This window comes from Amblyomma americanum, chromosome 1 (assembly GCF_052857255.1).
Source record: "Amblyomma americanum isolate KBUSLIRL-KWMA chromosome 1, ASM5285725v1, whole genome shotgun sequence".
NCBI lineage: Eukaryota > Metazoa > Arthropoda > Arachnida > Ixodida > Ixodidae > Amblyomma > Amblyomma americanum.
This window is the reverse complement of record NC_135497.1, coordinates 419,463,908-419,481,099: the sequence shown is the minus strand read 5'-3', so window position 1 is coordinate 419,481,099 and position 17,192 is coordinate 419,463,908. Positions and strand designations below refer to the sequence as shown.

At 43.4% G+C, this 17,192-nt stretch overlaps 1 protein-coding gene across 1 annotated transcript; it reads right to left on the bottom strand.

Moving 5' to 3' along the window:
- Positions 1-7,262: 7,262 nt before the first annotated feature.
- Positions 7,263-17,192, bottom strand: LOC144115835 (uncharacterized). The gene is made up of 2 exons (XM_077650338.1): positions 16,977-17,192; positions 7,263-12,466 (listed from the first exon to the last, which is right to left on the bottom strand). The coding sequence occupies exons 1-2, from the start codon at positions 17,190-17,192 to the stop codon at positions 12,278-12,280; spliced, it is 405 nt and encodes a 134-aa protein (XP_077506464.1). The 3' UTR covers positions 7,263-12,277.

Below are 17,192 nucleotides of genomic sequence, written 5' to 3'. Positions count from 1 at the left end.
AGGATATCAGGGCAGTATTATAACATTGCGTCGTTGCCGAACGCGTCACTTTCGGAGACATACTATCGGTCGAAACACCGCAAGCGGATCAGGCAGTTCGGATGCAGTGGTAAATACCGAAGAACCGGGCGGTGAAGTCTCGCAGCTTGCATACGCTCCTACAGCGGATGCTCAACGGCTCGAGAAAAATAGCCAACATTACGGTGTGCTCTGAAGCGGAGCCTAGTTCTTCAGAATGGCCTTATCTGTAGACACCTTTAGCATATCATGTACCGTGCTACCGTGATCGTTGCCAGAGTACCGGGAGCTCGCACGCCGTCAGTGAGCAAGCACAGACCACCTTTAGGGCGCCAGATGGCGCCACGTACCCGGCAGCTGCTCCCGCGCCTGCCGTATCGGGACCAATCATCACGTGTGCACTGGCGGTGGGCGAGCTACCGGTACTCTGCCATAGTAACGGTAACACGGTACACGGTATGCTAAAAGTGTATAATGTTACTGCGTTTTTCAGTTCCTCAGCTGGCTGTAAATTGAGCATGAAGCTTTCGTTTCGCCTTATCTTGCTTGTAACCAAATGGATGGGCAAGAAATCTTTCCTAATTTTAAATCGTCTGATGATTAGGCAAATTCTAGGCCTAACTGGGTTTATCGCTTTTATGACAGAAATGGTCGACTGCAGGAAAACAATATGCCGCCAATATGACTTGAGCTGCATCTGCATTTCCGTGCGTAGAACATAAAAGGAGTGATTTGACAAACAACCTAATATCAAGAAAAATACTTCTTCAGTTAATGCCAACGTGCAGGCACCATTTCAGGTGCTTTTTTGCTGTTGGAGCGTCTCGCACCACTTGTCGTTTCTTTGTCCCTTGTCGCGGCGTTCTGTTTGTAGTGAAACAAAGTACCAACTAGCTCAACTCTCCGTTTCAATTCATCATCAGCGTATGCAGTGTATAGCAGAATGAGCCCGCTCATCGTAAGGATGGTCAGTCGTCAGCGAAGCGTCATTACACCGACACGTATTACATGCTAAAAGGGGTTTTTCGAAGTAGTTAAAGGCTGTCGAAGGTCGCGGTGCAATGACACTGCATTGAGCTCGCCAGTTAGTTTTCGGGCGTTAATGGGAATTGGTGCGCTTTGCATTTAGCAATTGGTAAAGCTCTGAAAACTTCATCTGCTAGGTCTGCCAACGCATACGTGACGAGAAAGAGCAAGAAATTTTAGATGTAATCGAGTTTATTTATTTACTCCAGAAAAAAGAAATGCTTAACAGCGATACCTCGCGGTTCTTACAGTCTGTGCAAGAACCTTGCGTGCAAGGCACGCAAGAAGAGATTACTGTCGGCACAGACTTCTGCTCACAGCAGAAGCTTGTTATGAATGATGATGCACACGGCAAGTATAGGTTTCTGCATCATAGAGGTTGTCACGCCGTCTTTCAGGTTCACCATGGTAGCGTGCGAGTGCACGCCAAAAAGTTTCCTCTCTGTTACTTTTCCCCTCGAGCTAAATGTAATGCGCCGTTCCATGCGAACAAGCTAGCAACTTGTTATATACCATCACTGACCGTTGTCTAAGCGATCGCCATCTGTCACTGCAAAGCGCTAGGCAGTTGCGAAAAATACATTTTTTTGTTCAGGACTTAGAGGTAAAGAAGAGTATATGAAATATTGTTTGTTTTTGTCCAGGTCCACAGGGGGTAAACGAAGCAGCTTTGTATTGTCTATTTACTCTGGCCACGTATACGCACGTTAAGCCTTGGCGTAAGTGTTGTTTGGTGGTGTTTCATATGTGGACAAAGGACAAAAGGGGCGCTTGACCTTTCTCTGCGGCGAGTTAAAAGCTTCGACTGCAGTCATCGCTCTACATTAGCTCACAATTGCAACAGGAACACTTCCGGCGTTTCGGAACAATGGGTGTCGCCGAATACGACTTGAACTTAGAATGAGCGCCCAGATAAGATGCGTAAATACTCCGTATTTCTGCAACAAGTTTCTGTTTGAAATTCTTTTTTATTCAGTGGTTTTGTTCTCAGATGCACGGTTACGCTTCCTTGGTATTAAAACTGGACTTGAAACGCACGATCTCTATAGCGAATTCATGACGAACAGCATCGTAAACAGCGTGTAGTGAGTACGCGATATAACCTGCAAGGTGTCATTTGAAGTAGTGCTGTCCATGCGCTACCTTTGCGGCGCTATCTCCTTAGTATAAATAAAATATCAGCCTGTTCCTGTCACTCGAGCCAGCGCGGACAGACGGACATGAAGCCGGGAAAAGATGTTCAAAATAGCTGCAACAAAACGTTCTTTTTGCCTAGATGGCTCATGTAAAGGGAAGTAACACTGCACCAGAAGAACCCCGAGAAAGACGATGGAATGGTACGATTAGACCTCTGGCGTCGTTTTATTTTCTGTCTTTCCATCCTCTTGTAAAGTCCTTTGCCGCCCTGTTGTTCCCTCAGGTCATGTATGCTATCGCATTTGGAACCAATAGCGGGACGTTTACCCTGGTAGTAATAGGAGGATGTCGTCAGCACAGTAGCTTGAAAAATAGCTTGCCTATCGTGCAATATTATATGCAAGAGCTCGGCGTTGGTGAGTGAGGCTGACGCGCATATTTTCTTGTTAGAAGTGTATAATCACCCATTCTGGTATTTGTAGCAATGCTGTTATGCTTACTACGTTCTTAAGTTTAAATAATAATTCTATTATTATTTTATCTCACATAATTTCCAGGCCCGGAGGCATTGCAGAAAATAGTGGCAAACCACAAAAATAGACAGCAAAAAAGCGAAAAACAATTCTAAAGACTGGCACATAATACAGATGATGTTTTTAACTTCGGAGATGACAGCCATGGAGGGAGGAAGGTGATTCTAGTCAGGTCTGGTTCTCGGAATAAAGGAATCGTGATACAGTTTAGTTCCGAGGATAGCACACCAATTATAAACGTGTGATCAAAACGGGATGAAGTTGTACGAAGGGCAAGCAAAAATATGATCATGTAGGAAAGCATTATGGTGATGAAATCTGTGATAAAGACACACCAAAAACATTTACGGAGCAAGGAAAGGTCCGGCAGCATGATGATGTTTTTCACGGAAGTAATCCTGGAGTACCAGGAATAGTAAGATAAGATGAAAGGGCTGTGCGGTTTTGAATAGATTCGAGTGTAGTGAACAATGTGATTGACTTGACCGGGATCGTCGACAGTGGTTGCATATTCTAGCTTGCCGGGCCGCACCAACTTTTTTTACAGGCTCATAGCTTTATCAAACGATGCGCGGCTGATGTGTTCGGGCGCAAATATCCAAAGAACACGCGTTTAGCGTTATTTGTGACGTGTTGAACTTGCGTATGATAAGCTGCGGGAAAAATATATACCGAGGTATTTATACAGGTTTACGAATTCAAGTGCAAAGCCGTGAACAAGTGTGCGTGCTTTCATTAATGCTAGCGCGACGTGATGTATGCATGATTTTGCATTTATTACCATTCAGTCGCATGAGCCATTTATCGCGCCAGTAGGGTGTGCCTCAAAGGCCGTCTTTAATCATATGAGAATCAGTATGGCGGGTTATTTTGCAATAAATAACACAGTTTTATTTATCTCCTTAATTCCCGTAGAAAGCCTTTTTATTTAGCTATTTATTGCGTTGTTAATTTCAATGCGTTTAATGTGTTTATTTGTGCTTGGCATTTATATTTGTGTTCTACCTTTGCGACCCATTATTACCATTAGTCCCCCCTCCTTATGTAATGCCCCGTTGGGGCCTTTCAGGGAAAATAATTGATGAAATGATGATGAAAGCTTAACAGAAGGATGAGTAATGCAATTAGGATGATCATTTATGTAAATTAGGAAGAGGAGAGGACCCAGCACCGATTCCTGACATGCACTCGATGTTACGGAAGAGTAAATGGATGAACAGTTGTCAGCAGTAACTTACTGGGTTCGATTAGATAGAGTCTTTAATCCAGTTTTTTCCATCGGGGTCAATTTTAAGCGTACTAAATTTAAAAATTTGGAGGTCATGTCAGACAATATCGAATGCTTTCGTGAAGTCTAAAAAGAGAGCCTACACCGAAGATTTGCTCAGTTTGGGAAAAGAGGTCATCAGTAAAAATACATATTGTGGTTCACACGAAAATGGTTCCTGAAACCATGTTGGATAGCCCAGAAGAAAGCTGGACACAAGGAACTAGATCAGATGAGTATTTAATCCTATTGCTGAAATATCGTACATGGTACGCTTGTGAGTTTTAGTGAGTGATTGTTCCCAGGGGAATAACTGTTGCCCCGTTTGGGGGCCGAAAACGTCTTGCCCACACTCCAATCACATGGAAGTATCGAGGATTAACCACTGGAAACAAAAGCGTCGAAGACGTAACAAAAGAGTACGGTTCCTTAACTCTGAATATCTTGAAATTTATTAAATATTCGCCTCATTAAGATATTCTCACATTTTCAATCAACTTCTGAGTGCCGACCCAATCGATGGTAGTGAAAGCCATTGCCAAAGAAGCGCAGTTTGTTAAAGATGGCATTGCAGCAGGACGACGTTTGTGAAAAACGGAAGCAAATACTTAATTTAAAGTGCCTCAGAAAGGGGGGGTTTGAGGTTGGCTCTAAAATGATTTCATTAAGTAGAGTACAGACCACTAAGCGTTCATGCCACGTACAAGGCCTCAGAAGCGAGCGGATAATTTACAATAAAGTTTAAAAATTCCCGCTTTCGCACCTCGCGGCGACCAGTGGTGGCGGGCTTTCGAGCGAAATCTGGCAGACGACGTCACATCTTGCAGAAGAGGTCAGGGGCCGGGGGTTCTCATTGGTTCGGTATGCCAACGTGACCACACGCCAGTCCCCGTAAATACCGAATTAAAACACGAGATACTTTAAATTTCTGCTTTTTCGGAAAATTTTCTCATCTAAGAAAGGAAAGTACAAATTTATATGCAAGTTTACGCCGTTATTGTGTGCAGCATCAAAAATTAGTAGTGCACTTCCAGTTTTCAGTACTGTCGTCTATTCGTAGCTTGTGTGTCAGCCCGCCGACGGTGCTGTTAAATCGGGAACTATACCCAACGTGTTTCCAACGTGTTAGAAGGGGACGCACTACGGCCGCCTAATGTAGACACGAAAAGAACGCTCGCGAACAAACGTAGTAGAATTCATAATTTTAGAAGCGGTTCCAGTGCGAACGTTCCAGCGATTTCGGTCGCGACTTCCGTCGCATGCACGACCAGAATGGATGGGCCGTGCTGTGTGGTCGGTTGTAAACAAAGGGACCGGCAAGGTGTTACCATTCGGCACGCTCTGCCGAAAGATAAAGGCACGTGAGCTGTCAGGCTCCAGCCCATCGAACTCTCTCAGTTGGACAAGCGCAAGAGCACCCGTTTCTGTGGTCGGCATTTCTCGCCTAACGACTGCTGCTACAACCCGGAGTTCGTGGGGCGAAAGGTGTGAATGTGAAGAAGCTGGGACTGAAGCCGAGATCTCTGCCGACGTTATTTCTTCCAACGACGAAAGTAAGTATTCCTGCGTGCACAACTGCAATGCGGCACTCTAAAAATTAGCGTACGATGGAGTGCGTGAGTCACAACTCCAGCACCCTCTATATGTTTCAGCTAGCCAGTTAATATATATATATATATATATATATATATATATATATATATATATATATATATATATATATATATATATATATAAGATGCTACAGCAGTGACATATTTGAGTGGGTGTCTTGTGTGTTCGTGTCTGCTGTTTTACTTCTTTTTTCTTTTTTCTCTTTCGGCCATTGCTCTGCAGTTATCTCTTTGCATTAATTATTTTTTGCTTTCCTGTAAGCAAGCCTTTCCATGTAGTCCCCGTATGCAAACCGCATCTGGTTTTAGCGGCTCACGTGTCACCATTTGGGTAGTCGCAACCTGTGCCACCTCCTTGGGCCATCATTTGGAGTCGCATGGGGCCACACAAACGCGGCCAGAGGTGTACAGACGCCTACAATTGGCGTACACTTCCGTTCTTTTGTTAAGCCCCACCACGTTTTCTTTATTTGTTATTGCTTTTCTCTATCTTTTTTTTTATGTAACCGCGTGCCCATCCAGCCTGGCCTTCCTCTTACACCTCGTGTGTGTGCAGCGAGTGCACGCGTAAGCGACGCGGCGCCTTTCCTCTCTAACATGGGTTAAGTGTCAGTGCTGTGTTCCGCTCTCCCCTTCCCCTTTTTTGTTTATTGGTTTTTTTAAGCCCTCTGTATCTCACGCTATGAGAAGACGCGTCCATGCACTGTATGATCATTCTTGACAAAGACCAGTCCCTGGTCGAAACGTTGAATAAATTCTTTACGTTTTTCAATGTGAATTCCCCAACTTATATTTTTATTCAGTGGCCGTGAAGAATTATATATATATATATATATATAATAAACTGGCTAGCTGACACCTGAAATGCACATGGCACTATAATAAACATACGTGTGCCCGTCGTGCGATTTCAGTGCAGGATCACCTGTGCCGTACGTACGTGTACATGTGTGATTTGGCCGCAGGCCGCAGTCCTCGCGACAGCTAGAACATTTCAGTCATTCCCAAGGAAGTAGGGCTACTGCAAAAAAAATGCGATTGTGGCTTTCAAAGCCTTCGTTACCATTCATTTTGTTTCGAAGGAAAATGCGCGTATAGCCTCTCAGTTATGGCAAAATTTTTCGGTCCGCAAAAATTTCATGAGTTGAGAAATGCTGGCCAGTGTAAGGAGGTCGGGAAAAGTAATGCTATAAAGACAGGTCTCCACTCAAAAGCGCTATAACAGTTAAGCAGATACTGAAAACGGCTGGGCCTAATATTTTTGCGTTTGTTTACTTTTTGTTTTCCTTATCAGTTCATCAAATAAACTTTCTAATGATATAGCTTTCTCTTTTTGGAACTAATTGATAACATTGCTTTCAGAATGCAGTGAAAAGAAAAAGGCTTCTTTATATAGCAGTGTGCAAAAGAGAGCAAGTTAATTACTTAAGAAACAAATAATTTTGCATGCTCTTAATAAAATAAACAAAATTAACAACACTGCATCAAAAAGAAAATATCTTCTTGCGTTTGAGTGCTGGTTCACATTGAGTGTTCTTGATATTGTGTTTTATTATGCTCAGCAGTTAGTTTATTACATAAGAAAAATGATGTAGCTCAGTCTTGTTTAATATACACATCATAGAGTATAAAAATTATGTGCATCCTTACGATGCTGTAGGACTCCGAATTTGGTTTAAGCGTCAAGTTCCACCACAGGATGTGGTAGAAAACAGTGAAGCCACTGGAGCATCTACCAGCCAGATAAGAACTGCAGTAAGTTGTAGCTCAATTTAGCTGCCGCATGACACTTGTCTTAGTTCTTTTCTAAGCTAGGAACTGTTTTCTTTTCTAAGCTAGGAACTGTTATCAGTTACTGAGCAACAGCTGCACTTATTAGCAGTGTTATGACATACCACGTGTCTTACACACACCCAATGAAATCTTTTCAATGCTGCTGTGCTGTGGACAGCCGTTGCATGACATAAGGGGAAATCGGGGTAGTCCCACTGATACGACGCCCACAAGGCACACCATTTTGACTCTCTCTTCGCGATTGTGGTCCTTTGCTTCCTACACATGGCCGACAAAGGCATATACCGAGCAGATGATGTTTACAAAAGTTAGCTGTACAACTCACAACGCTGCTTGTTTGTGATTGTTAAGTATTTCAGCTAAAGAGAGGCCTTCCGTTGTTCTGCAAGAGCATCAGCATGCATAAGCAAATAATAGTACTGCTATACACACCAGTCCAGTGACCATGCCATAAGTTCACAACTTTCAGACAATTGCATCTGCCATTTTTAGCAGCCACTTCTTAACTGCACGTGCTCTGCAATAAGGAACACGGTGGGAACACAGACCACAGATGAGTGGCCTGATGTGCCTAACACACCGCTGCGACGGTCTCCTGGTAAGTAGTATGCACTCCGTAACATGTTGGGGGTTCCAGCCTGAAAAGGCTGGAAACCACTACTAGTATAATAATAAGTGCACTATTCAGGTAATATGTTTTGAAAATTGCTGCAGCTATACAGGTAAACTTCAGCATCAAAGCTCTTGTTGCGGCCAGGACACAGACCGAGCCACCTGCAATGCTGCCTGCCCCGCTGTCGCCCATACCACGCAGCTTCAGAGCGCAGTGTGCGTCTGCGCCGCAGAAACAAGAGGCAACGAGTGTGGTGACGGAGAGAGTTGAGAGTTCTGATTGGGATATAGGTGAACAGCCAGCTGCAGAGCACGACACCACATACATGCCATTATTTGATACAAGTTTCGGCAGTTATGTGAAGTGTATGATTAATACTGTAACACCTACGCCAGTATCTACTCCTGTCACAGCAACCTTATGGTCACTGTTTGGTAGCTAAGCCTGAGAATGTGAGATTAATTCTTGCCCTTAGTGAACAAATTTTGATGCACGCAAAATGCGGAATGCATCCGTATGCCAAACGATGCGAGAGCATATTTAAGAGCTCCATTTCACTGCAATAATTCAAAGCCATCAACTATGGTGCATTTCCTTTCCCGTTTTTCACTCTTTCCCTCATACTACACGAGTGGTATCCGTCGAAATCGATACACGAACTACGGCGCTTCCCTTTTTCCTCATAGCTAATTTATGTGTGCATGGGCTGAAGTGCATCATGAAATAAGGTATATGCAGTGTTTTAAGGTATGTTGGCATGTCAGTTACTCCAATAGGTGTTGAAGTCTTAATAATCTCAGCGTTAGCGCCAAACGGGCCTATGAAACGTGGAAGCCACCATGAGTGTTTACTTTGACAACATTCATTTCGCATTGTAGGAGTGGACTTGTGAAAACCTCGGAGAAGGGCAGCTCAGTGAAAGGTCCAACCTTTTGTATTGCAAGGCAAAAAATGTATGATGAGTGCATGGCGATTGGAATGCAGTGGAATGCTATTTATTTTCAGTTCACATGCAGACGCACCTGCTCAAAGTAAACGAAAATTTATTGTATTTGAGAGATGCCTGGGAGAGCTAGTGGGCACCTAAAGCACCTGCTGCCATCCCTGCCGCAGCCACTTCACTGTGGAGGGCACACTGCTCACAGTGTAGGCTGTGTGCGCACTAGGCCATAGTTGCACCTGGGAGAGCCAGCCACGTGTGGGCGATAAGGCTGCTGGCAACCTTCTACTGGCTGTGGCGACACTGTTCTCCGGATGTTCTGTGGCTGGATCACTGCTTTGTTTGAGGTTCATCAATGTGCAGAAAATCTGCGGGAGAACATTCTGCAATTATCAGCGGGCCTACTTTGCTGCCCGCTGTAAAGAAGGTAACGGCTGCATGCTGTACAAAGCTCTGAGCAACTTCGCAGCCCGGCACAAGCACCAGTTTCATCAGAGAAAGAAATCATACAAAAACAATGCGGCTGCGTTTTTATGGAGGAAAAACGCCAAGGCGCCCGTGTGCTGTGCGATGTCAGTGCACGTTAAAGATCCCCATGTGGTCGAAATTATTCCGGAGCCCTCCACTACGGACCTATTTGTTCCTCTCTTCTTTCACTCCCTCCTTTATCCCTTTCCTTACGGCGCGGTTCAGGTGTCCAACGATATATGAGACAGATACTGCGCCATTTCCTTTCCACCAAAAACCAATTATTATTATTATTATTATTATTATTAGTAATGATGCAGGCCTACTTCATTTGTTGTCTGGAAGGAATTTGAATTTGAAAGCTCTAAGGATGCATGCCTGTGTATAGCTGCAAGTGAGGCTTCAAATGAACGTATTTCATTTAGCTTTTAAAATTAGTATGGCAGACCATTCTTCAAATCAATATAAGAGTTGGAGCTGGTACTATGAACATTGGCTTGTGGCTGTCAGATTCTGACGCTTTACAATGTTTTGACATTTGAAATATCCTTCGTTCAATGTTGCATCAATGCAAAAACATATTTTCTTTGCAGGATTTATTTATTTATCATTTGGCACTGAATTTAGAAAAAAAATTGTATTTATCGCTCCTTGCAGCTGCCTTTTCAAGCATTATTTACCAGCATATAGCCATCACTTAGGCCCCAAATTTTCTGCGGTATAAAATTAAAAATTCTGCTTACTGAAAACAAAGAATTGCGATTTTTTGCGGGAGGTATCAAATAATGCTAGAGAATGCATACTACAAAGTGAATTGTTTTCAAGCTTTTCATGGTAGCTAAAGTAACCTTCGTCATGAAGCTTGGGAGCAGCTTTTTGCCGGCCTTGGGGCAAAGGACTATGCGCGAGTGCAGAAAAGGCGGCTATGGACGAAGAAAGAAGGTAGTGTGGATCGCTGCGAAAGACAAAGCACTAAAAGAGTTGAGCAGCGTAGGAGAAGAAAGGGCAAACTGGTACAGGACTGGGCAGCTTTCAAAACCGAGTAGCGGCAGCAAGGCAGTGATGCGCACTGCTGCCGCATCAGCGCCGGCTACATGTCTTAAATGTATTGTAGGCTTCACTTCCCTCTATTGTGGCATGCGAATTTTAAGAATCGCCCCCTGAGTAGGATGCCATCTGCATTTTTGGGGGCTCTCGGCTATGGTTGGCCAGCCGTGACATCACAAGGTCACGTGACCTAAAATGTAACGAACGGACGCAAGTATTAACCATTAAAAGCTCTCGCCTTAATGAGATAAATCCGTGATTATTTTTTATCATACAGGCATTCCCGCTGAACTACTGTCAAAATAATAGCACTTAGAGAATGTGGCTGCTAACAAATTCGGGGAAACATGCTTAAGTCAGTGATCTTTCATGAAACAGCAACAAACCAGGGACCCTAGCCATGACTGCAAAACCCTAAAATATGGAGTCTATACCATGTACTGAAATATGGGGCTCATGTATGTCCCACAAGTGAGCTGTTTATTGATTGAGCAACGAAATGAAAAGTATGTGCTGTCTTGCATGCACCTTTTTCAGGAGCAGCAGGCAACGCTGGCAGAAGAACTGCAAGGCATACAACTTGAACTGGGTAATGACGGTCGCTGTGACTCACCAGGGTACAGCGCAAAATACCTGACGTACAGTCTGCTCGCCGTGAAAGTCGGCAAAATTGTCTGCACAGAACAAGTTTATTAAAGAGGCGAGTTCTCATCACCTGCGAACAAAGAGCAATGCAATCATGTCACAATGCTGACACAAAGATTGATCACCTGGCTTGTGTGTAAAAGGCCCTTGGTTTAAATTCCACCGCCATCGCAAAAAATAAATACGGCTGCATTAGAAAAACGCATTCCATTTAGTTAAAATATCAGCAGTCGTGCAAGCTATGCATAACCAGGAAATAAAAGAGGCATATGTAAAGGTTTAAGAAGCGGCCTACAGAATGCACAGTAATCATGCTCCTTTACACGAAAAGGTCAAATAGTAATCAGAAACATACAAGCTGACAAAATTCTTGCATTGCTCACTGCATGTTTTCATTGGGAATGAAAACTTGTTATAAAAGCTAATGAACAGCACACTGGAAACCATTGATTTGCTAATGACAGTGCTCTCAATTCAGGGGAGGTACTGCAGTGCGCAACAGAGGAGGTGAACATGTCAAGGGCAATGGTACGACTGAATGCGACGAAGAAAAACTGAATTAAAGGGAAGACAGTTTAAAATGAGTAGTGAGTTATCGTAAGGAGAAAATACACATAGATTGGTCAAGTAGCACCTGCTCACCAGGAGCACAAGAAGGAAGCCTCCATGGAAGTTATATAACAATAGGGCACTTGAAATACCCCTCAAGTGAAACCGCACCTAACTAATATTCCTCAGATGAAGCCGAGATGAAGAGAAGAAAATGGTAGAGAACAGATAATTGGCAGTTCCTTAGCATAACGAAAAGGATTCCAAGAGAAGACAAGCACAGCAGGGTGAAACAGAGTCAAAGAAGCAGGTGACATGGGGAACTTCGCAAGCCGCAGCTGACACTGGGCAGGGTTAGTTGTAAGTAATGGACACAGCTGGGCTGATAATTGTAAGGAATGAAAGAAGCTGCTCAATGAATCAGCATGTTGTAGTTTTTTGTTTCTTTCACAGTCACGTGCAGTGACAAACAGTGTGGCGATGTAAAAGGAAGGGCTCAGAAAGTGCCTGGAGACCCTTGAGAATGCAGGTGTCACCGTATGCTTTCTGACCGCAGGTAACACTCCAGGGCTCTGTACATTGCTAAGGCATGAAAAGCCGATGTGTCATGTTTTGCTAATACCCATGTCACATGGGCATTTTCAACTGGCCAGTGAGTTCGGACGCGGTAGCCACATGGCAGTGACGAAGCTGCGCAGAAACCAGCAAGCCATGCTGGGTGTGGAATATTGCAGTTGCACAGTCGATGATTGCCAGTGTCATCTTTGAAGCTGCTTGTCTGCTTGCCATAGCTGGTGGGATGGTGCATTGGAGGCCCTGCAGGAAGACAATCAGTTCTCGCCCAGAGCCTGCCACCAAGAATGTCAATAGCCACTGAGCTGTAAAAAATTGTGCCGCTGCCACACGACAAGCTCGAGCACTGCTGGAAGATTCCATTTTCCCCCACAACGCTGCTGTGGCACCACTGTCACCAGCAATATTTGTTGACTTGCAAATACTCAGCCTGCAAATTTTTTAACTTGAAAAGGCTGAAACTGAATTGTTTAATGTTACAGCACTAATTTCTCTAGAAATGAAAATTGCTTTCAGCGAGCTGTAGTGGCATTTATGCAATTTTGAGCAAGCCGATTTGGGTGTTTTTATATGCCTGGAAACAATGACCTTATGTTAGCTGCAGTGTTTTGTGGGTTCCCATTTTTTTTCTCCGCAAAATAAGCTGTATTTTTTTAACTGCAGTAAACTTTCACCGCTTTACTACTATGAATTCATTCATTAAAGCTTGGCTGTGGTTTCCCGCCACTGCTCAAAGGCCATTCAAATCTCACCACAGCTCTTCGCTCCTCTGTTCATTCAATGGTCATTACAGCTGCCAATGATGCAGCGTCCAATAGGCTTTTGAGTTGATTGACTACCAGTTTCATTTGATTTCATTTATTGAACCCTCAGGGCCAAAGGCATTAAAGAGGGGAGTGGTTACAAAACAAAAATACATAAAAAGATACAATGCATACTACAGAACAAGTATTATCCTCATCCTGTTTAACAATGTTAGCTAGTGCGGAACGAAAATGCTGGTTATCAATTATGTCGACGAGATCTGCGGGAAGGCGGTTCCATTCACGTCATGTACGAGGCAAGAGAGACTGAAATGCTGTTTTAGTGTTACATGTTTCAATGCCAACTTTTTGGCGATGATCAATGCGATTTGACACGTATCTGGGGGACGAAATGAGGGAATCGCGCTGCGTGCGGTTATTGTATAGTTTATGAAAAAGGCTCAAACGAATTGTCTGCCGGCGGGATGCTAAAAGAGGTAAAGAAAAATTACCTTTCATGCTTGTTGCACTTGCGGTAGGGTTAAAGTTGGACAGGAAAAAACGAGCAGCGTTATTTTGATCCAGCTCAAGCAAAGTTATCAGTTTTTTCATGATGCGGATCCCATATCGCTGCGGCATATTCCAGATTAGAACGTATTAGTGTTTTATAAAGCAATAATTTCAATGAAGATGGAGTTTTGGAAAAGTTACGGCGCACGTAGCCCAACATGCGGTTAGCTTTGTTAGCAATGTACTGAATATGGCTCGTCCAGTTAAGGTCAGCAGAAATATGAACACCCAGGTATTTATATGAATATGAACACCCAGGTATTTATATGAAGAAACCGCTTCTAAGGCAACGCTATTTAGGTAGTACACAGGCGGAGAGTTGGAACTTCTTGATATTCGCATAATTTTGCACCTATTATTATTAAGTTCCATAAGCCATTCATTACTCCAAAGAGAAATGCTATAGAGATCACGCTGGAGAATGTTAGCATCGTCGAGGGATTTTATTTCGCGGAAAACAACGCAGTCGTCAGCAAACAAAAGAATAATAGATGATACAATGGAAGGGAGATCATTGATGTAAATAAGAAAGAAAAGGGGCCCAAGCACTGACCCTTGTGGCACGACCGATTAAACTTCGCTTTAAGGTGAGTTAAAATTATTAGCGTAATCGAACTGCGATCGGTTAAGAAGGAAGTATTCAATCCATTTCAGAACATTGTCGTCAATATTCAGTTGGGTTAGCTTTAAAAATAGTAAGCGGTGACATATCTTGTCAAATGCTTTCGAGTAATCTAGGAAAATGCGGTCAGCTTCTGATGCGCGATCTAAAATATGGTGAAGTTTGATGGTGAAGCTGGCAAGTTTGGTTTCACAAGAAAATGACCTCCGAAAGCCATGCTTTGCGGGTGTAAAACGAATTAGACTCGAGAAAGTTCACAAGGTTAGTGAAGATGACATGTTCTAATAGTTTTCAACAAGTGCTAGTGAGCGAGATGGAGCGATTATTTGTTGGGGATGTTCTATTTCCTGATTTGAATAATGGAACCACCTTCCCGACTTTCCATTGTGTTTGCAGAAGGGAAGTATCCAAAGTCTGCTGAAAAATTTTTGTTAGTTTTAAAGAAGTGTAGACAACTGTATTTTTTTAAAGTTTTGCATGAATGGAGTCAAAACCGGGCGATGAATGAAATTGTAGGGCATCAATAAGTTTAGCAACGCCAGATGAATCGATGACAATGTGAGGCATAGTTGGGAAATTATAACGGAGCGGAACGGGATGTTTGGTGTGCGTGGGAAGTTCTGAACAAAAGTTTCGTTAAGTTCTGATGCGCATAAATGAGCCGGAATAGGGTCACCTGGCACATCCGTTAAGTTAATAGATTCTTCGATATGCGGGTTGACGACGCGCAAAAATTTTTAATGTTCGTAGATAGCATGGATGGTAAAGTGTTAGAAAGGAAGTTATCTTTTGCTCGCTTATGCGCAGTTATATAGGCATTAGCGGCAGTTTTGTATGCGTCCAAGTGAGCGTTACATGGTGATAGCCTGGTTGTACAATATCCGCTTTTTTCTGTTAGGTAGGCGTCTTATCTGGGCGGTATATCATGAGGCTTGAGGATTAGAAGTGATGGTGCGTCTTGGAACATATCTATGAGTTGGTTCGTGAACTTTGGCCGTGAACATATCCCAGTTAGTTTGCACAGAGAAATCGTCAAAGTTTCTGAAGAAGCTTCGAGTAAAAACTGATAATTCGTTGTTAATGGCATCGAAGTCTGCTCTAATATAATCTAGTATGGTCCTTTTCATTCTTGAAGGTTTAGGACAGACACTGTTAATGTTGATAATGAGCAAAGAGTGATCACTTATGTAAGGTAAGTAGGTGATGGCTGAAGCAAAGTCAGCTCGATTTGTTAGGATCACATATAAAGTGTTGGCTGCGTTGACAGATTCTGGTAGCGTTAGTTACTAATTGAGTAAGTAAAAAAGGGGAGCGTAAATCAAGAAAATCACTGGCATCGGATGAAAATTGAGATAGGGTGGGAGACTGAGTAACCCAAGAAATAGTCGGAAAGATAAAAGCGCCTAGTAAAAACAAGGAAGCCGATGGAAATCTGCTGTGTATTATGTAAAGTTCGTCATGAGGGTCGTTAATGAACGAGCGTTGAGAAGGAGGATGATAGCATACGCCGAATATTATTTTCTGATGGGCGAGAGTAACTGAAGCCCAGAAAGTTTCCAAGCCACAATTAGTGTAGATGCATGATGACGGTATGTCTTTCGAAATAGCAACGAGTACGCCGCCTCCCCGCTGATTAGTTCGGTCATTGCGATATACTGCGAAGCGATGTGTGTTGTGAAATAGTTCTTTATTGTGAATTTGAGATGATAGCCAAGATTCTGTGAGTGCGATGATATGCGCAGAACAGGTGTCGATTGCCGATGAAAGAGAAGTTTTCTTAAGATATTTCTAGAGTTAGTATAAAGAATCATAACATCAGAAAGTGAGGTATGACCACTGCCCCTCTCGCGCCCTTAGGACGCCCCATGTATCGAAGCGACTGATCTTTGGGGCGCGTGTTCAGATGGCAGCTCGATTTCATCGATTGTGTCGTTATATAGATTGTACATGAAGCATTTGCCGCGTATGTATAGCTTATTGTAGCGAAAGCGAAATTTGGGAGATCCCGGATGGCCGATTCCAAATTCGGTAAGTTTCCGTCTCGCAATTCGAGTGGCGGGTGAAAAATCCTCGCTTATTGAAATTTTGTGTTCTTGAAATCATTGCGATGTTGTAGGATTAACTCCTTTATTTTATCGTTGGTAAACTTTGCAATGATGGGTCTGAATTTATTAGCGGAAAATATCCCTAAACGATGAACACGCTGAAATGAGTAGTTTGTTAGCGAGTCAAGAACATTCGTTAGTGCATTGGTCAGTGTGCTTTCAGTTTGTTGCCACGTTTCAGATGAATCTGTCAGTCCTTGAAAAATCAAATTATCGCGGCGTTACCTGTCCTCCATACCGTCTAGGCGTTTTTGTAAATAGTTATTTTGTGAAGTTAAGCGTTCAATTGATTCTTGCATGCCTGCAAACTCATGGCTGAAGGTGTCAAGAACTTTCCCTTTCTCTTCTAGTTCGTCAAAACGCTTCTGAATGCTAGTTATTTTTGTTTCGATGCTTTTCTGCCCAGCCTTCATGGATTTAATATCTGCGGTCAGTTCAGTTTGTGCTTTCGAACTTTGCAATGAGCGGACGTGAACATCTTTGACCAGTTGAAAAATTACGGTCATCTGTTGTGCAGGGTCTTCGGGGAGCGATTCAATTTCTGATAGGGATCAAGTGGTGGGGCCGGGGTTCGTTTCTATGTCGCCGGAGCACAAGAGTAGGAAAGCCATAGAAAAGCAATCGCACACCGTTTCACAGAGCACCCATGGGCACGGGAACAGCAGCAAGCAGATGTCATCGCTCTTTTTAGCGTACAAGGAAAACGTACACACCTGCATCGGAGCAAAGCGGAAGTCAGGAGTCATGCTTCTTGCATTGTTCTCGTGCCCACTGAATCCGAGGACGGAGAGGCCACAGCATAAATTCCTTGCGGGCGATGATGCAGTGGTCGATGGGGTTGAACGGCCGAAGGCGAGCGATTTCATCGGGTGCGCAGGGATGAAAGATATGTTGAAGGGGCCATTGTCAGGCAGTGGCGGTGGTAGCAT